Source organism: Megalops cyprinoides, chromosome 2 (assembly GCF_013368585.1).
Source record: "Megalops cyprinoides isolate fMegCyp1 chromosome 2, fMegCyp1.pri, whole genome shotgun sequence".
Taxonomy (NCBI): Eukaryota; Metazoa; Chordata; class Actinopteri; order Elopiformes; family Megalopidae; genus Megalops; species Megalops cyprinoides.
This window is the reverse complement of record NC_050584.1, coordinates 46,390,235-46,410,155: the sequence shown is the minus strand read 5'-3', so window position 1 is coordinate 46,410,155 and position 19,921 is coordinate 46,390,235. Positions and strand designations below refer to the sequence as shown.

Here is a 19,921-nt window from a genome sequence, read left to right as displayed (position 1 = left end):
CAGCAGAGGTGCAGAATGATGGCATTATTTCCATAATTAAACTATGGGATGATTAGAAAGCTGGATGGAGAATTTTGCCAGAATGCTGAGTGGCCTGTTTTGTGATGACTGTACCAGTGAGTAGGCTCCTAGGCCTTTCTGGATTTCTCCCTCAAACATCTGAAAATATTGGAAAGATACCATCATATAGTAATAGCCCCACATGGCCCTCTAGTAGGCTGGGTGGAGTTTCTGTTGCGGTTTGTCCTGTCCTTACAGATCTGTAATGGTGAATCATGAAGAACTAAGAGGAAGGAGCTGAGAGGGTCTGGATTTGGCCTTAACATTTCCTCTGACAGTGTCTTTGCTGCACTGGGGTTTGGTTTCTGTTTGGTTTAGAGAGAAGACCATTCCCCATTGTACTACCAACACCAGTTCCAGCAGCAACCTGGCTATTACCCATTGTCAGGTAGCAGGTGTATATTGCAAACTCATCTGTCTGAGAGTTTGTGGAACTCTTAACTTAAAAGTCTTAACTACTGCTCATGCAGAAAGCAGTGATTGTAGTGCACATGCACAGTAGCTGACTGACACAAAGGAGAAACTGAGCTGCTGTTACAAAGGAAGGAATTTGCCATTTACAATGTAGAAGGGAAACGCAATGACCATGGCAACAGTAACTATGTATCTTTGGGCAACACCATTTTGAAGCCACACCACCTCATGCTTCTTGTGGGTACTGGCAAACTCTCAGAGCAACATAGCACTGTGCTATCTGTTAGGAAACAGTCGATTTTACCAGAAAGACTTCCTTCAAGTAGCGACCAAGGCCAGTTCTATTTGTGGGTCTTTGGATCAAAGCCTCTGATTCACTTGTTTCTGTTGTATGTGATAAGGTGGACTCAGTGATAAGTAGGATAGTCTATGCAGATTTGTGATATCTGCACAACATAAATTCAAGATAATAACCTTGGTTTCCACCATCATACAGCAGGTTGCAGCTGCTGGGAACTCACTTTCATTTGTGTTAGCATAGAACCACACTTTCTATGCAAACTGAATGTTGTGCAGTAGCTTCAACTGCAATCCAAACACTTCCATTCCTATGGAATGGATTCTGCAATGGGCACGTGGAGTGCAAACAGACTCATTTATACTGTAGATGGTGCTGTGCATACAGCTACTCCAGTTTCCCGTCAGACAGCATCTGGACAATTGCAGGCAGTGATAGTGACTCAAAGTGAAACACACAACAAAGCCAAAATTTTTTTTGCAAAAGATTTACTTATACAGTTCTTATGAATATCAGTGAACAAATATACATATAAACACATTGATTCATTTCAATCATGTACGAACATATATATACAATTTTTACACTGCAAAACTTTTATTATAACCAAAAAGGCAGAGGAATAAAACCACATCTGATGCTGTGTGACTGCAGCTCTACTGGTCAAGCATCCTCTATTCAGAACTGAGGATCAAGACTGCACCTGGCAATGCAGGGCAAGCACCATCTCCATGCATTACAAATATTAAAATTTATCCCATAATTGTTAAACATCGGCCCAGGTGTCATTAGAAAAATGTGTAAACATATTCGCCTTGAGAGTCAGTCCGAAATGTAAACGGAAGGCAGCTTTTGTTGGGACTTGGCAATCATTCATTTCATTCACACACGCACGCACGCACGCACGCACGCACGCACGCACGCACGCTTTATGGGTGGCTAAACAGGTGCGTATGGGAGCAAGCAAACACACACACACACACATATGACAAAACCATTCGGATTAGACGCTTATGGCTTGTAGTGATATCAACGCCAAATTTTAGGGAAAGCAAAACACTCGTGTTAAATGTGCTTCTCAAACCAACCCAAGAATTTCATTTGTTTAACTGACCAAGCGGAAAATGATTGGCTGATCATTTTTAAAAACACCTGTTTAATTAATAATTTAAAACACTGCATGCGTTAAAAAGCACTTTCTACAACAGATGAATGTTTTAAAAAGTAGTGGTCTGTAACCGATGAATACAGGTTCGCCAGCTATGCGCAGATGCTGAGGTGGCGCCGATTCGTGCAGAGTGGGGTCCGTGGGAAGCTCCTCGGGTGTCTCAGCCTGGGAAGTATGCGGAGGGGGCGGAGTGCAGCCCGGGCTTCACAGGGCCGGTGTTCTGAGACGCCTTGGACATATCTACAGGCAAAGGAGAGGTCACTCAATACATGAGGATTTAAAGACTTGTGAATATTATTTTCCGCTAGTTTTTAAAATTTGTTACAATAATTAGAAATATTTGCAGTTCCAGTCAACTTTTCTTGAAGAAAATTTGCCCACCCTAATACATTTATTGCATACAGAGAAGCATTGAGCCCAACCCTCAAACTTGCTACAAGAAACATAACAACCAACTGCTGCATTCACTGTTTTTGCAGGGAGAAAAAAAATTATATAGCGCTGGCTGTATTACGCTGTTAGCAGTGCAGAGTACATACTGCCAGTGTATGCATGCTGCTAATGACACAATCGTACAGTCTATCCATCATCAAAACATATTGCATATGTATCTTATCCTATCCATCAATAATTTCACTTAAGACAGGCTGTGTCCCAATCCACAAGTGAGCAAGGGAAGTGAACGAGGGAGTCCACACATCACATGATATCACACAAGTACATACTTGAGGAGGAAGGGGAAGGGTGTTATTTGGGAGTGAATTTAAGATGCACTCCGCTGTCATCATTCCGGCGCCGTGGCTCGTGACAAGATCAACCCCACACAATGACAAGAAACCAAAAGCAGTGACGTCTGCAAATCATATTGGAATCTTGGCTAAGGATGTTGAAAAGCATTGCTAATCTGAAAGTTGACTCCATATATTCATTTTGCTTGTGCTGTCCTTTGCCTCACCTGTAAGTCGCTTTGGCTAAAAGCATCTGCCAAATGAATAAATTTAAATGTAATTGAAAGGGGGTGTTAATAGTACATGACTGAAAAATTAATCCTCTCCTGCACTGATCTTTCCCATTATTTACACACACAGTTTAGAAAATGAAGGACAGTACAGAGGTAAAATCAAATCGGCAGGAAGTAAAATTACATGCAAAATACCAATATGGACAAATGTGCAAAACATTACTTTAATCTGAGAGTCCCACTCCCATTAATCCTCCAGCTTCACACTAGCAATGTGACATTTTAACAATTGACCTCATTTGGTCTACATTGTGGCTGTCGCTTAAATCCTGCTCCATAGAAAAAAGCTACTGATTGGTGTGAAACATTTTGGCTTTCTACTGATAACACATCAATGATTCAGACTGGTCTGAGCCGCTTTACCTCTAATTAGTCGCTCTGGATAAGAGCGTCTGGCAAATACACAAATCTCACTGCAAAGCTGTTTTTCCACAGTTTCTGTTCAGTTCTAATTAGACGCACTGGAATCATTGGGTCCAATGTAACCATTTTCTTAACTGTGTATTCATCCATACAGTAAAATTCAACACCATTTGGTATTATAGTGTCCCTGTATTGGAACGAACTGTCGTCAAATTCACAAAACCACACAATCTGAGATGCCAATCAAAAGGAATCCTGGGATGCCACACAACCAACGTAAAGAATACAAACTTGTCCACTTGCTCGAAGTGAGGGCAAGTGAAACTTTTGTGGGTTGGGATGCCATTTTGAGGGGAAGTGCTCAGGGAAAGTGATGAAAATGCAAACAGGGACAGCAACAGTCTGTGGTTCTAAGAGAGGAACAGAGGGAGGCGGACTTCCTTTCTCTCACCTCTGTTGAAGTGCATGCTGGGCAGGAGGCCGCGCAGGGGGATGCTGTCGTCTCGCCTCTCAAAGTACTTCGACTCCAGCCCTGGGGGCTCCCCGCTGAGAGGTCACATGACAGGAAACGCTGTCAGAGCACTGGTCACATACTGCACACCGCTTAAACAAACAGTAACCGGAGTGAGACACTCACTTCTCTTTGTTAGAAGTGCGCGTGTGCTGTTCTGGACTCCCGTCCCCCACCTCCCCAGAGGACAGACCAGGTTTACTGTGTGGGTTAAACTGGACCTGTCCAAAAGCCAACAGATAGGGAGGGAATAACATGTTCATTCAATATACAGCCCCCAGCAATTAAAGCATGCCACATTTTTTGTGCTTGACATGTAAATTTTATATAAAATTCACTGCTAGACTATTTATGTTCTGCACTGTAGTCAGACACAGCTACAGATTTGAGAATGGAAATACTCTTCAAGAGAACCTGAGCCTACAGTCGATGGCCAGCTAAAAAGACACATGATTAGAATCGCATATGGAGAAATTACGAGCCAATTTAGAGGCAACGAAAGCATTTGGGAAACGGCAAGAATGCAGAGGAAAGAGGAGAAGGCGGCCTGCCTTGGGTCCAGAGCCTTGGTTGTGCAGTGTGAAGGCAGGCCGAGCGCCCGAGCCCACACAGGACAGAGGGAAGGACAGCTTGGAGTTTAGCGTGGAGGTGACGGGGTAAGCCTGCCCCAAGCCAGAGGGAAACGATCTATTATCAAGCTGAAAAAAAGAAGAAAACAACAAAAATGATTTTGGGCAGATTGGTTTTGATCCTTGTGTAAATCATGTCAAAGATCAACGGCGCACGCATGGTGGTACATCTTCATGGGTAATTTCTTCCCTTATTGAATAATTATAAAAACAGGCATTCTGTCGGTAAAGTAGGAACAATTGTAAGATATGCCAAACATGAGGATGTCATACGCCGCTTTGGGAGTGTAGCCCTGGTCAGGGATCACTGCCATCCGCACCTGTGCTGGCACACACTTACCGCTGTGTTATAGGAGCCGCCCACCCGCACCCCTGCGGCGGACGAGAGGGTAGGCGGAGTCTCAAACGCTCCTACAGTCTCTTGCTTCCGAGTCAGCTGGGTCTCGTTCAGCTGCTTGTTCAACCAAGTGATAACTGGGGACAAGAATTTGAGAGAGGCTTTTATACAAAAAAACAGGGTTCTGGTGTAACCTATACAGTAAATGTTTTGTGCATTTGTCAAATGTAAGCAAGTATGCCATGAGTGTGTCACACACAGGATTAGGGTTTCTGTAAAAGTACTCTTTTAAAACCATTTTGAAGTACATGTCCCATCTCATATTTTGCACTAGAATGTGCAGTCAAACACCACATAAAACTCCACTGCATTTCAGACAAGTAGTAATACCAGCTATGTCACAGTTATTGTCCATACTTTCCTTTGTCCTACACAGTTAATATTGTTACCAGCTCAGAACACAGGCCACACATCGCTGTTTTACTCTAGAAAATTTCAGTATCAGAACAAGAGCCTTTGTTCTGGTTGAAGACTAGAGGCGTTTCTCCTTCTGCGCAAAAACAGACCCGTACGCACCATTCTCGTTGGTTTTGAGCACCTCTCGGCTTTCCTCTAACTTTTGGAACGTGGCTTCCAACTGCTCCTGCAGTTTTGAAACCTACAAATGAAGACAGGACAGTGAGAGGCGTGATCAGAATCACCAGAGAGGAGCAGACAGCAGCAGGCCCTGTGCTCGGAGCGCCCTGGTGTGTGTGTGTGTGAGAGCGGAGCCCCCACCTCCTCCTCTCTCTGCTTCAGCTGCTGCCGCGTCTCCTGCAGCTCCCTCTGCTCCTCGCGCAGCCGCTCCGCCGTCTCCTGCAGGACCTTCTCCTGCGACACCGTCACCGTGTTCTTCATCTTGATCTTTCCCACCAGCGCCTTCGTCTCCCCCTGCAGCTTCTTGATGATCGCGTTCGCCTGAACAGATGAGGGGTGTCAACGTTTCATTCCAATACATGACGCTGTTTATCTGATCAACAGATCCTTATATTTTTTCCGATACTTATACACAACTCTATCCCCATATATCTATACATACCTTGGAGATGTGTAAAATGCATAGAATGCATTTTACACATTGCTTATATTACTAGATGCATACATATAGCAGAAGTACACCATCCCAACAAGTCCTGTTCCTAAACAAATGCCAATGCTCCAATGCCAAAATACTGCTCTAAAGGCTTTGCATGTGGTGCTCAAGAAACTGACCACAAGACTATTGCAAGCACAAGACATACTGACCTAAAAACTACAAGTACCTTCTTGTCCAAAAGGAAACTAACCTTGATGAGCTCTTCAGACAGCGATTTCACTGTGGCTTCCAGCTTTTCTATCTGCAGCTGTTTATTTTCTGCACTTCCTTCAATGGAGTTCTAAAATAGAAAAATATATATGGTATACTCATCCATGATTTTGACACGTTTAAAGCTCTAAAATATTTGTGAATGAATCCACCTTCTGCTGCTGTGTGGCCTCCAGCACTTCTTTGGTGCGGAGGACCAGCTGGTCCTTGTCTTTGATCTCCTGCTCCAGGACAGCCACGCGCGTCTGCAGCTGGTTGACCAGCCTCTCCCGCTCGTGGCATTCCGAGTCCAGCGTGCCGTTTTCTCTCCGCAGAGACAGCACCTGCTGCTTTGCTCGATGAGACTCCTGCTCACAGAGACAGACAGCCATCCCCTTAGCAGCCCCCAGCAAGAAAATCCCACTCCAGTTAAGCTGAAGCTTCTGGGCCCCAGCTCTGACAGGCGTTGCACTAGGTGCTGGCGGACTTCACTCACCTCCTCCAGCCCTGTGAGTTTGGCCTTGAGGTCGCGGATGGCGGAGTCGCTCTTGTACTTCCTGTCGGTGAGCTCCCTGTTGGCGGCCTCCAGCTCGTCCAGCCTGCTCTGAAGCTGCTGCGTGCTCTTCAGGTGGGCGGTCTCCAGCTCCCTACGCAGCTGCTCGTTCTGCTGCTGGAGCCTGGTCTGAAGCTACACACACACACACACACACACACACACACACACACACACACACACACACACACACACACGGTGACCAACAGCAACATCACCCACATGGAGCAAGGCAGTGCAAATACACATATCCAGACAAACTTACATGGCTTCTAAATTCTCTCTCTTCTCTGTTTATACAGCTGGATATTGACTGAGGCAATTCAGTTAAAGTTTCTTGCCTAAAGGTACAACAGCAATTACCAATGTGCAAACTGAACTAACAACCTCTGGGTTACAAACCCTACTCTCTCACTATACCACAATGCTACCCCACACATGTCAGCATGCGTAAAAGTTTGGGAACGAGTGATTCAGTGGCAGCTTTCAACCACAAAAGAAGAGCTGATAAAGGTAATATTCCTAAAATGTGTATTAAACACAATCCATCGCATTTATGAACGATGTTTTATCAACGGACAGAATTTCTTAACCGAAGTTAGATATTAAATCAGAATTTTCAACACACAAGGAAAAAAAAAGTGATTTATGTCAGTTATGTGGTTTAGGTGATTATATCACAGAAGTCTTGGCAGAGAGTGGCTGTGCAACTGAAGTGGCTACCTCAAGTGCCTTCTCTCGCTCCGCTGTAAGGTCCTGACAGTGCTGGTTTGACAGGGTTGTCGTTTGGGACGTCCATTCTGACCGCAGTTTGTCCAGCTCCCTGCTCTTCTCTGACAGGGTCTACGTCACACAGATTACAAGCGTAAATGACACTACACTGTCGCAACACCTACAGGATCTCTATGTAGCATGTTTATCTACGGTACCTGCTGAGTGTAGCTGAGCTGCCTGGACAAATCCTCCTCTGTCCTCCTTAGCTTCTGTTCCAGTAACTTGTTCTCTTCCTGCGATTTCAAAACAACTGGGCTTAGGTGCCACGCAATGTAACATTTAAACGAAAGTAATCTGAAAGCACTCCAAGAAAAGGCAATTTGTCAATAATTTCACAGGATAAGACCAGCTTTGGCGAAACTCTGCATGCAAAGAGCTGCAACGGCAAAAACAGTCCATGACAAGAGAATAGAGGCTGGTACTTCAGACCTTCACATTCGACAAACAGACGGCCAGGTACTTCTTGATCTCCACATCCGTGCCATGAAGGAGCTTTAGAGACAGGTGTGTGAGATGTTTGAAGGCATTGGTCTCTACAATGTTCAGACTGGCAGGGCTGTGGTCTAATACTGAGGACGGAGATGAAAGCTGCAGCAAAAACCTGCCAGAGGAAATAGGGCAACGCATCAGGTGCGACGATACATCGGAGGCGTTTTTCTGTGACAGATTCAGGAAAGGCCCAGCAAACCCTCCTTACCTTGGGGTGTCTTTGTCTTGTTCTGAGATGCAATGGTTTAACAAGTCTATAAACTTCTGTGGAAAGGCTGAAAAGTCTACCAGCAGACCCTGTTGTACTTTCAAGCTGAGGGCATGAAAAGAAATGATTATTATATTTACACTGTGTTACAACTGAGTCACACTGTGCATCCACATAAGACCTGAGATCTAGGTCTAGGCAATAATAAAATTCTGTGTCATCAGCCTGTTATCTATCCTGGCATATATCGTAATAAGGCGTATAAATCGCTCTGTTCAGATGTAGTACGTTCTTTCATGCAACTGGCTACTAACTGTGGTATCAACACATCTCGGGATATCCACGTACCTTTGGAAATCCTCTTCTGAAATGGAAAGGTTATAGAGAAAATACAGGTCGGAATCGTCCGTCAAGCGTACCACTAAATCCTGTCAAAGTAAAAAAGTTAGATGCTGTTAAGTCAGCTAAGCCTACTTACATAAAAAAACACTATTCGCGAGCCTGCTAACTCTAGAATATGCCAAGAACTAATGTTAGCCGTACATAGCTGACGTTAAGTTAACTTAGTAAAAACCCCAAAGTTAGCATTGCCTAGCCCTGTATCAGGAGAAGACAGATTATCCCTTCTGTTTATTTTATCTGATTTTCTAGCAAACTGCTTGGGTACCAAAACAGAAACATGACTAGATCGGTACAATGTAGCCAACACTCACCCTTTTATGCACCGGATTTATAGTCAACTGGAGTTCAATACAGACTCGGATGTTGGTACGCCTGTGAACACACAGCCAGAGTGAGCTGGTATCAGGTTACATTAGCAGGCTAATTCGATTGACCATTCAACGTTATTTATCTACCTGGCTAGAGAGATATACCGTATAGCAATGGAAAATGGCATTCCAAGATAGAAATCAGTGCTAAAATACCATTTAACTGCAAGAAATATTGGAGAAAACAAAACGGTAGCCCGCCGGGGTAACTTTGACTCATTTGCTAGCTAGCAAAGCTAGCCACGCAGCTTGGATCTTACCTGTCCTCGCAATCTTTACATTTCACTTGTACTTGTAAAGTCTTGTTGAAAAGTGTTTCCGTCATCGTTGTCTCATATTCCAAACAATTTAACGTGTAAATGCATAAGGTCCTTTGTTTTAATATATTGTTTTGCCGTATTAGTCTATTTTAAACAGAACTCTTCATTTGAGTTTGGCGCTTCCCTCCCGCGAATGGCCGTTACAGACGAAAGCTGGTAATCGGAAGTCGGGGAGGAACTGCTCTCAGTAAAAAAAAAAAAAAAAAAAAACTGTTGCCATGTGGCGCTCTTGTCTTGGCAACTGCACTCTCTCTAGGAGTGAAATCTAAGGTCTTACCCGAAGGCTCTTCGGCTAAATTCTTAATTTATTACCGACGAGGAATGTTAGCTGAACGACAAACAATGTAAAACTGTAAAACCGCAGACAGATATCTTGCTTGAATTATTTCAGGTCCAAACAAGGTATATCTTTAAAGAAAAGCCTTATGTTTTTGCACCTTATGGCAATAAAAAGTAGTTATAGCTTTCGATATTTCCCATTACAACCCGCCAGAGTTCGAATTACGATATATTGCCCATATTCATGCCTGGAATAATCTTGTAATACGATTTCAGACACCCCTAAAGTGTACGATACTTTGTAATATCTACAATTACAAGTAAGAAGGATATATGAATGTTTCGACCCCCCCCCCCCCCTTTTTTTTTTTTTTGCTGTTTATTAATAACACGTTGAAAGGACTAAGGCAGACGTTTCCTTGTGTGGTACCCCACTTTACATTTCACCTATCTCCGCGGGCCGCCAGAGGGCAGCACTGGGACATTTTTCTCTGAAACTGACGTTATTATTTGGCGTCAATGTTAAGCAGACGCTGTAACAGTGGACAATTCAGTGATCTGGAAATCACACGGACAGCTCATTTTAGTCACTTGACTAAAAGACTTTATAGTAAAATAGTTTCTGAATTTGCGCGTAGCCGAGCACTATTGATACAAAATGTGTACACAGTGTAATATGCCCGGTACGGTTCTGTGTGACGTCGTTACGCGTCTCGGGTAAAGATGGCGGAAACGACAGGGGACGGTGTGTCAGCCCCTCTACCGGGAAGATGTGGGTTTTATGTGGAGAAGAAAAAGCGATACTGCAAAATGGTAGTTGCCAGTGGCAAAACATTTTGCGGCGAACATGCGAATGCGGTATGTAGAAAGACAGGCTGATTGTTGTAATATGCCAAGACTTGGCAAGTATCATAAAACACATGTAGCTAGCCACATAAGTCAACTGACATCACTGCAGCTATGATCAACCTACCTAGTTATCGTTGGCCAAAATTGCATTGGACTCAGATAGCTAACTAGCTATCTGTTCTGCATTTTAGCCATGTATGGTTTAATCACCTATGTAACTTTATTTTATGAAAGGACCAAGAAGGCGAGAGAGAACGAATCCCTTGTCCTTTGGATCCGAAGCAGTGAGTTGTCAGAGGGCATGAACTCATTTCTAAAATGTATCTGTGCCCTGCGTAGCATGGACAGTCGTTGACTGTGTCCTTTTGTTTCTGTTATTACAGCACAGTGTTTAAAGACAACTTAACAAAGCATTTGAAGAAGTGCAATTCAAGAGAGAAGCCCAAACCCGTGAGTGTTTTTTCTTTCTTTCAATAAAGTGAATTAACTAGCCTAGCGAATTTATTAAAATACATCATCGTAACTATGATAACGATTTTCTTTGTTGAACATACAGGTTTACTATATTCAAGATATCAATGCTGGACCCGAGGATGATGAAGATGAGTTAGATGAGGTAACTCTACAGGCTATAGTGCTTCTTTCCCAATTCATATATGGTGTGTGTGTGTTTACGTTTTCATGTTCTGTGAATTGATCATCCATCTCTATAGATACCCTTAGCTGACCGTGGCAAAGAAGAGTTGGATTCGTTGGTCAAAAAACTGAAGAAAGCAGTGCAAGGTAACTGTAAAACTACTGCATTAAATAGCATCATATACCATTATATAAACTACTGCATTATATACCAAAGGCTGTGAAGTCACTGATTTATACACATTGGTTTCTATATCTGTCATGGCTACTTAAAAAGATTTATGAGTGCATTGGTAAGACAACTGCTCCCAGAGAGGAGTTGGAAAAAAAAGTAACTTGCCTGAAAAGTATTCCATTACTGTATTAATGACCAGAATATTGTCATAGGGCTTAATTTTAAACACGAGGAGAGAATATTATCCCACCCTGCTCTGTGTGAGGCACTGAGCGATCCTAAAAATGGAGACTGTGCGTTCAAACACCTGAAGCAGCAGGTGAGTTACCTTTTCCACAGCAGTTTTATACTTGTGTGGACCACGTCAAGGGAAATGTTACTCGCTTTGATTGGTTTGCTTTGTTGTATTCCCAGGCATCTCTCTTGGGGAACATGAAAGCTTTGGGCTTGCTGGTTCCCAGCAGATGCTTTGTGGAGTTTGGGGCAGGGAGAGGTAAGCTGTCTCACTGGATCCGTGTTGCCCTGCAAGGATCTGACAACGTCCATTTTCTGCTCGTGGAAAGGTCCAGCACTCGTTTTAAGGTATGATTTAAGTTAGTATGTGCATATTTGAAAGGAATTTAAAAGCAGTTTCTAAAATGTATGAGAATATTTTCAGTTAGTCATATTCTGTTCATCATTTCTCATTTCTGTGCTTGTTTTTCAGGTAGATGGCAAGCACAAAAGTGCTGACTCCGTGTTTGAAAGGCTGCAGGTGGATATTCAGCATCTTAGTTTATGTAAGTTAAAAGACAGGACAGTGAAGATGTGTGTGATACAAGTTAGAGCAGTGTTCAGTATTCTTACAAAAAGTTAACTTGTTCTTGTATTTTTTATTTGTTGAACAAAAGCCAAGCAGAGTCTATTCTAATATTTATTCTAATATTTATTTATTGAATATTTTAAATGTTTGTTTATATTTATCAATAATATTTATATTTATTCATGTAAAACAGTTGACAAATAGAGCTCTCAGGCAAATATGATTTTCTTTGTTTTATTGTATCATTCTTTTTCCCCATACACACATCAGCATCTTTTTTTGGATACTTTTGCACTTTCAGTGTCCTGCAGTTCATTTAATTTATGTTGTGTCCTTTAAGGTAAAGTCCCCTTACTCCATGAAAAGGGACTTCCTCTCATTGGGGTTGGCAAGCATTTGTGTGGAGCAGCCACAGGTAAGCCAGAGCGCAGGAAACACTGCATCTTCAGCCAAATTAAATATAAAAAATGACTTGAAAGACTTGTTGTTCTATTCTAATTACAGCTCAGTAACCTCTTTCCACTGTTGAACATTTCTGATATCTCATTTCTGTCTCCCCTCTCTCTGGTATATTAGACCTGGCTCTGAGGTGTATGTTGGAGAGTGCTCAGAGTGACAGCAGTAAGCACAGTGATCAGCCACCCAGGAAACGGCTGAAGCAGGAGCATCAGTGCGAGAGGGGGGGCACTGACACGGAGCCCCGCTCTGCAGCAGTGGAAACGGAGACAGGGAAGGAGCTGGCAGTGTCTGGGCTGGCCATCGCTCTTTGCTGTCACCACCGCTGCGACTGGAGGCACTACGTGGGGAAAGAGTTCTTCAGGGAGCGGGGACTAGGCGCTGTGGAGTTCGCCGCTTTCCAGCGCATGTCCAGCTGGGCCACCTGCGGCCTGAGGAAGGCTAGTGACCGCAGGGACGGTTCCCCACCGCAAGGCGACGGCAATGAGCAATGGGGGGGGGAGGAGGAGCATGAGCAAGGAGGGGTGGCCATACCAAGCAGCCTGGATGGGTGAGTGTGTGCTTGGATCCTCAGAGCCGTTGCTAAGCAGCCAGGCCATCAGGGCTAGACGGCATGTGTTTGGGTTCCAACTCGGGCAATAAAGTCGCTAAACAGTTTTTCAGCAATTCACCTTATTAAGAGGTAAAAGTTGAACTGAAAGGGGTACTTAGCTTGTTCATTCCCAATCTGGACATTTCAAGTTTCTCTGAAAGGGACTCTGGAGCTAAAACAAAACAAAAAGATCTATTTGATAGGTTATTGCTACCCTATCATCAGGAATAGGATTTTGCATAGCTATTGTAGTGTTTGGTACATGTTTGGTTTGGCACTTGTTTGGTGTCTGGTTTTGTTTCCAATTTTAACATTTCAGTTGCTTTAAGTTTTGCATTGTACCATATTTTACAATTTCATGTAAATGACATGTTACTGATTACAACTCAAACACATTAAGTAACTATAGATTTTGAGGTTCAAGGTTTTATGTAATTTTCTTTCTTTTCTTTTCAAAAACCTTTGATGTAGGCAGTGTGAGGGGTGTCTCCAGAGTGGAGACAGAAGTATCAGCCTACGTTATTAAATATTTAAATCTGTTCTGCCACAGAGCTCTGTTTTTAAGTGTGTGAAGACTTAAACACAAGTCTGTTTCCTTTTTCAGTTTTATTTGACCTTTTCTCTCTTTTTTCTTGTCCTCTGTGCATTTCTTTACTTTCTGCTTTCCCCAGTCACTTCCACATATGAATTACTTAAAATGCGTAGTTTGTTGTTTCTCACTTAATTTGCATGTTTTTCCTGTGTTTTCTTAAGGATCGTGTCTGCTGAAGATCGAGAGCACGTGGGGCGTCTGTGCAAGCTGTTGATTGATCATGGCAGGGTGGATTACTTGCAAAGGAAAGGCTTTACTTCCAGTCTGCAGTACTACACCAGTCCGGACATCTCCTTAGAAAACGTGCTGCTGACTGCTGTGCCTACCGCTACTGGATGACCAAACTTAACAGGAGCAATCAGACATGGGACAGTTGCAACGGACACATTCTGAGCAGCAAACGAACACATCACCACACCGTCCTGAGGGAACTCTGTCATATATATGTTTCCTGGTTTGTCCATTGAAAGACTTGCTTTGTTTGTGCAATACCCAATCAGTAAGGATTTATTGGGCTTTATGCAGTTACAGAGACTTCTCTAGGCGTGGTGGACAAGACCCAGTCAACAGGAAGCAGTAGACAAGGCAGACTTGACAGGAGGCAGTTGACGGAAGCAGCAGACAGCAGCGGGTGGACAAGACGAATTTGACAGGATGCAGGGGACAAACACCTCTTGACAGGAAGCAGCAGACAGAGGAAAACCAGCATGGCGGGCTGTCAGAGTGCCAGTGCTGTTCCTGGTACAGCTGCGACAGTCACGTTTAATACCGAAGTGTAACTTGTTGGGGATTCTGTAACACAGTTTAAAATAAAAACTTTTTAAAAAATGGCATTCTCTTTTTTTTACAAAATTATCTATTAACAGTGCAAGATTGCTTAATGAACATTACAAGGTATGTTACTTCCACTGATGTGCGCAATAAAGATTAAGCACAGCGTAACCTCTTTTTCGGGCCTCTTTTATGTAGGTGTGCATGAATTCTCTGCCAAACATCTCTCTGTCATCATCCTCCTCCTCTTCCTCTGACAAGCTCTGCGTTGGTAGAGACACCTCTAACGTCAGAGGGTTGTCTCTAAAGTTCACAAACCTGCAAATACAACATGGCGTAATTTATAATAGTGGCACACCAATACAACGGGAATCACTTTGATACTTGATATTTTCTCAGAAATTGCCCTTATCGTCCGCATACTGATGGACGCATTCACGTGTAATTCAGACTGAAAGCTCTGATGTCCGTGGCAGCCCCTCTCCCCATTTTCTTCGACCCAGGTTCTTACCTGAGGTTACTCATACCCTCCATTAAGGCAGGAATGTCGCGTAGCTTGTTGCTGCTCAGCACAAGCGTGTCGAGGCTGTGCATGCGGCTGATGTTCTCGGGCAGATACTCCAGCTCGTTCCGCTGCAGCCACAGTGTGTGCACCTTCTCCATTCTGCATTGAACAAAGAGTACAGTCTAAGTCTCTAAGGGTACCAGTGTGTGTGAACCTGCGTAAGAGTTCCACTGTTACTGTCCGGTTGTGATGTTTGAGCTGTGGATAGGGAGATTTTCCTAGAACATCTGCACCCTGGTGTTGGTATTGTAACCAGCGGCAACATCTCTCTGTACCGGTGAATGTCATCTGGCAGGCTCTGCAGCCTGTTGCCACCCATGTCGAGCCACTCCAGGCCGGGCAGGTTGAGAATGCACTCCGGGATGCTGGTGAACTGGTTCATGGAGAGGTCCAGGTGGTACAGCTTCTTGAGGTTGCCTAACTGAAGGCAAGCAAGTGAGATATTAGATCATAAAGGCCTGGCTAGTTAACAATGGAGGGTGAGGTATAAGGCTGCATTGAAACACCTGTGTCGGGAGCTCGTCCAGGTCCCTGTTGAAAGCCAGCTCCAGTTTTTCCAGGCTTTCACAGCTGCACACTTCCTCTGGAAGGCTTGACACCCTGTTGTAGCTCACCAGCAGCTCCTTCAGCTTGGTCAGCTGACCTTATGGGCAGAGAATGGGTCTACATGAAGCAACTATTAGACTATTAGATTTTTTACTATCTGTCAGTGAGATTGACTGTTTTAAGGGTGCAAAATATAAACCACCTCTTACCATAGTGGTGGAGATTCCTAAGAATGGTGCAGCAGTGAGGATAAGGCTTGTAACTTATTATTCCTGCACATGCACAAAACCTGGTCACAGCATATTAAATATAGCCAGTGGTGTGCTTGATGTGGCATTTGGGGGTACAGAGGGAAAAAGCCTCTGGTATACTGACCGATCTCTTTGGGAATCTCTGCGATGGCGTTGCGGGACAGGTCCAGAACTATGAGGTTCTGGAAGGTGGCAATGAAGCGCGGGATCTTCTGTAATCCCGTCCGGTGCAGCTGCCACTCCTGGAGCTGGGGGAGCTGTTTCAGGGCTGGGGGCAGAGTCTGGAAGTAGTGAAGGGATTGGGGACAAAATGTGAAGGGAGAGCCTGAGTATTTAAGGGATATTTCCTTTCCTAATGCCTATCTGCATCATTGATTGATGAGGTGGTCATTACATTACATTAAATTAATTTATCTTACACTTTTACTTGGAGCAACTTCCAGCACAACCGAAGAGAAGTGTATCCATTCAAGTTGAATGAGCAACAGTGCCAGACGAGGCTTACACTCCAAGACCAGTGAGTATGAGCACAACACTGTTCAAGCCCTTAACTTGTGCAACCTGACTCTCATTATTTAAAAGTTATGGAGACTTTCAGGTTTTTGCTAATATTTTGTTTAAAGATCTTACCCTCATTACTGTAAATACAAGACTGTATGCATTATGCTGAAGGACATGCTAACAGCATGTGGTACCTTCCATTCCTCTTTCTCTATCCGTAAGATGACCCTTCCTTCTTCTGTCACCACCCTCTCTTTGAGTTTAGCCAAGGTGATGCGATCTTCCCAAGCAAGTGCAAGTCTACAAAAGACAAAGGCATGGAGCTTAAATTAGTGAGCTGTCAACAAAGCGGCATATGTCATCATGGATAAGCAGATCTAATTCTGGTCAACGGGTATCTTTTAAAAGGTTAAAGACTGAGACCAAGACAAAAATGTTGAATTGGTTAAAATACACATGCCTAGGGATGCAACTATCAGTGATTTATTTTCTTGGTTTTCGCAGAAGGAAAGAACACCTCGAGAGGAGGTAATATTCGGAAGGCCACCGGTGAAATCAGGTGTCGCCCATGAGCTTACCTGCCCACTGCTGCCTTGTCTCTCTGCTCGCGTTCCTTCTGCTGGTCATCCCTGCTTTTCTTAATCCTGGTCTCCCAAAGAGCCTTGACGGAGTTTACTGTCCCAAAACACACTGCCACCCCAGTCATGGTGACCCCACACCACCCCTATCCACACAGCCTCACAAAGTCAGTGCACACACAGAACACACCAGTGTGTTTGTTTGTAGCCTGGTCACTGCTGGGACTTCAGAAGCAGACAAAACAGAGACAGACACGAAACAGGAATCCTTATTTATGGGAAAGGTTGACAATCCTGACTTCATGCTGATATTTTTGCAACAGCCACAGCATGTGTGACCTTGTATGGTGAGGCATTGTTTGAACCTGGTCTTAATTTTCAATTATGTTTTCTTGCTTTCCAATCCAAATTGGGACTGTAGAACTGGAAATAAAGCAGGATTATGATCACCAGTAGCTATCAGAACCATAGATATAGCAACAATGTGAATAGATCACCTTTCAATCCCATTAGTAAGTGTCAGTAGGATTAAAACCTTGCATGTTTTGCCCATAGAGAATTTAGACAAACCTGTTGATGATTCTGGAATTCCATTCTTGCTGCAAACAATAGCTGGTGCTCACCCTTCTCACGCCACAAAATTCTCATCCAGGGCTGCCATACTTGTCACGAGACCAGCCTCCAAACCTTGTGTGCTTGAATTAATTCCAGTACCAACACCACAGCTCCAGTTCTTCCCGATGTTCCCTTACTGTGAGCACAGTGTTGATAGAATTAAACGATTTCTGATTGAAAACTAATGTTGCACAGTAGCCACTTGTGTTCCGTCTGTCAGTGTAAGTCTTTAATGAAATGCAACCCTGGACGGGTGTCTAATTTTAGCCCCGGGAGAAACACTGGGAATAGCGTGGGTCACATGTTGCTGTCTGGCCCAGGGTCAGCTGTCTCCTGATGGAGACTTTCAAAAGGTTTTTACATGTAAGGATTGTGTGCATGAGCAATAGGCTGGAGCAATGTGGCCCTTATCTAATGCAGGTGAGTGTGCACAGTCAACTGGCATTCAACTTTACAGAGAGCTTAGAGAACAAAAGCCTTTCACACCACTGTTTTACCGAATAAAGAAAGAGTGCTTACTTGCATTCATAGTATCAAGTATAAAATTAATTTCCCACATTGTTTTGATGAGATCTTTTGCACATTCATTTTCAAACAATAAGGGTGAGCCAAATTCTCTTTAATGGCTTAATAACTACTCTCCAGAAATTTCAGACTCTGACTCATCAAATACTCTCTGTATATATAAGGGCAGCAAAAAACAAATAAAAATAGAAAATCTACATTACAATTTTTATAGCTAAAATGTCTATGAAGTAATACATATACAATGAATCAATATTTTGAGTTATGTATTAATTATTGTCATCACAATATGGACTTATATAAAGGAAGTTGTATTCAAACCAGTAGTGAGTGCACAGATAACTTTATTTTTGTCAAAAAAATATTTGACAATCAGTCTAATAAAGGAAAATTCAAATACAAAGAAGACACTTAGTTACAACTACGCAAGAAATAAAAATGTATGTGCATGATTGTAACACTATAACAAGTTAAGTTACAACATTTACGGAACTAGTTATTCATATCAGTGAAGAACACAAGAAAGCCATGACCAATGAATCTTTTCAACAGTAACATTAAAACTAAAACAGACAACAAGAATGAACTCTTTTGTTCAAAATGTTGCTCTCATTTCCTTCCCCTCTTTCTCTCCAAAACATGTGAGCATGCTGTATTTAAACAATCATCCAATTCTCTCTTCCAGAACAACCCCCTGGAACCTAAATGGTGTGGTTTCACGGCTGGACACCCCATGGAGCCCTCTCTTTTCTCAGTGACTTTAAATCTTCTACTCCACTATCTCCTCTCCTGGGTCTCTCTGCAAGATTTGGTACACCTGGCCAAAAGATCCTCCTGTCTGCCCTGATGGGGGTGGAAATATCAGGCACTGCCCTGAGCTTACTTGCTTCTCATTGAAACTGTGAAGTAGATGAAGATTGACTAAGAAATAATTTCTGGAAAGAGAATAACAGACTCATAGTTTTACTCACTAAGTGTGATGGTACAAGGGATGGATCAAGGGATAGGCACAGTACAGTATTTTCTCTGCGCATAAGAGGACTTGAAACAGTTCTACAAACAATCTTGTTACTTTGCTGCTATCCTGGGTCTCTCAGAAACGTTTACTATTGGCTGCCCTCAGTTTAAAACGCTGCAGTCCAGCAGGGGGTAGAAGAACACTATTTGGCTACAAGGTTCATACATAGTTACTGGTCTGTTTGCTGGAAGGCTACCGTCCTCTCCGTTATACCTCGGAATCTATTCTTGATAAACAGCATACAGAACGCAAACAGCAAAAAGTGTGCTGTTTTTAAAGCAGTATTCGGCAAAGGTATCCGAGACGGAGCACCATATGCTTCTGCTTGAACACGATATGTCGCAGTCTTTAACTTGCCCCATGGCGACGAAACTTATCAGTTTATAGCGTTCATTCAAGAGACCTTTCGCTGCTTTTTTGACATGTTCCGCCAGCTCCTTTGCTAATACAGAGCAGTCACCGCCGTATTCCACGCCACGCAGTTTATTCTCCATGATGGTTTTAATTAACGTTTGCGCTTCCTCTGCCGAGAAGCGTCTCCCTGGATTAGGCTGGTAACAGTACTCCTGGTAGGAGAGCTCCTTCCCCGCGGAGGACTTGTTGGATGAGGGGGTTTTGGAAATGGAAACCCGTCCGTTCAGAAGCGTTGTGGTCTCCTTCTTGAGCATCCAAGAGGAATTGCGTCTTTTGGGTAATTCCCGAATCGCACTTGTCAAACTGGTCTGTCTGTAGAACTGAGGATCTTTATACTTGTTGGAGCGGTTACCCCCGCTGACTCGGTGCTGTCGCTCACGTTCAAACGAACCAGTCCTTTGACGATCCGCACCTGATGTCTGCTCCATTTAATAGGACTGTTCTCGCTGTTCTGTTTTTCGTTATCTTCTATTGTGTTCTTACAAAAACAGACAAAATCGCTTATAGCTTATAATCA

At 43.4% G+C, this 19,921-nt stretch overlaps 3 protein-coding genes across 4 annotated transcripts; 1 reads left to right on the top strand and 2 right to left on the bottom strand.

The window, feature by feature from the left end:
• Nucleotides 1-2,059: 2,059 nt before the first annotated feature.
• Nucleotides 2,060-9,244, bottom strand: sass6 (SAS-6 centriolar assembly protein). Its single transcript, XM_036521213.1, has 17 exons — nucleotides 9,180-9,244; nucleotides 8,863-8,923; nucleotides 8,498-8,577; nucleotides 8,150-8,254; nucleotides 7,882-8,053; nucleotides 7,608-7,685; nucleotides 7,402-7,521; nucleotides 6,622-6,813; nucleotides 6,299-6,493; nucleotides 6,127-6,216; nucleotides 5,579-5,758; nucleotides 5,378-5,459; nucleotides 4,805-4,938; nucleotides 4,387-4,497; nucleotides 3,962-4,056; nucleotides 3,776-3,870; nucleotides 2,060-2,180 (listed from the first exon to the last, which is right to left on the bottom strand). Exons 1-17 carry the CDS (start codon nucleotides 9,242-9,244, stop codon nucleotides 2,101-2,103), a joined length of 1,935 nt encoding a protein of 644 aa, XP_036377106.1. The 3' UTR covers nucleotides 2,060-2,100.
• An 805-nt stretch (nucleotides 9,245-10,049) lies between these two features.
• trmt13 (tRNA methyltransferase 13 homolog) lies at nucleotides 10,050-13,981 on the top strand. 2 transcript variants are annotated; one of them, XM_036521214.1, is made up of 11 exons: nucleotides 10,050-10,376; nucleotides 10,602-10,651; nucleotides 10,751-10,817; nucleotides 10,924-10,983; nucleotides 11,081-11,150; nucleotides 11,391-11,497; nucleotides 11,593-11,760; nucleotides 11,885-11,957; nucleotides 12,321-12,395; nucleotides 12,557-12,986; nucleotides 13,782-13,981. In XM_036521214.1, the coding sequence occupies exons 1-11, from the start codon at nucleotides 10,242-10,244 to the stop codon at nucleotides 13,957-13,959; spliced, it is 1,413 nt and encodes a 470-aa protein (XP_036377107.1). In that variant the 5' UTR covers nucleotides 10,050-10,241; the 3' UTR covers nucleotides 13,960-13,981. The 2 variants fall into 2 exon arrangements, with proteins under 2 accessions (XP_036377107.1, XP_036377108.1); XM_036521215.1 differs by lacking the exon at nucleotides 10,602-10,651 and having other exon boundaries at nucleotides 10,294-10,376.
• Nucleotides 13,982-14,325: 344 nt separating this feature from the next.
• Nucleotides 14,326-16,960, bottom strand: lrrc39 (leucine rich repeat containing 39). Its single transcript, XM_036521216.1, has 8 exons — nucleotides 16,833-16,960; nucleotides 16,449-16,554; nucleotides 15,878-16,034; nucleotides 15,463-15,599; nucleotides 15,232-15,377; nucleotides 14,903-15,055; nucleotides 14,564-14,709; nucleotides 14,326-14,412 (listed from the first exon to the last, which is right to left on the bottom strand). The coding sequence occupies exons 1-8, from the start codon at nucleotides 16,958-16,960 to the stop codon at nucleotides 14,339-14,341; spliced, it is 1,047 nt and encodes a 348-aa protein (XP_036377109.1). The 3' UTR covers nucleotides 14,326-14,338.
• Nucleotides 16,961-19,921: the final 2,961 nt, after the last annotated feature.

Coding starts and splice junctions, on each gene's coding strand:
- lrrc39 (XM_036521216.1), bottom strand. CDS start 16,960: ATGACTGGGGTGGCAGTGTGTTTTGGGACAGTAAACTCCGTCAAGGCT. Junction 16,555..16,832: donor GACAAGGCAGCAGTGGGCAG/GTAAGCTCATGG, acceptor TGTCTTTTGTAG/ACTTGCACTTGCTTGGGAAG. Junction 14,710..14,902: donor GAGGGTATGAGTAACCTCAG/GTAAGAACCTGG, acceptor TTGTATTTGCAG/GTTTGTGAACTTTAGAGACA.
- sass6 (XM_036521213.1), bottom strand. CDS start 9,244: ATGACGGAAACACTTTTCAACAAGACTTTACAAGTACAAGTGAAATGT. Junction 8,924..9,179: donor TGTAAAGATTGCGAGGACAG/GTAAGATCCAAG, acceptor GTGTGTTCACAG/GCGTACCAACATCCGAGTCT. Junction 3,871..3,961: donor CGCACTTCTAACAAAGAGAA/GTGAGTGTCTCA, acceptor GTGACCTCTCAG/CGGGGAGCCCCCAGGGCTGG.
- trmt13 (XM_036521214.1), top strand. CDS start 10,242: ATGGCGGAAACGACAGGGGACGGTGTGTCAGCCCCTCTACCGGGAAGA. Junction 11,761..11,884: donor GGTCCAGCACTCGTTTTAAG/GTATGATTTAAG, acceptor CTTGTTTTTCAG/GTAGATGGCAAGCACAAAAG. Junction 11,958..12,320: donor TATTCAGCATCTTAGTTTAT/GTAAGTTAAAAG, acceptor GTGTCCTTTAAG/GTAAAGTCCCCTTACTCCAT.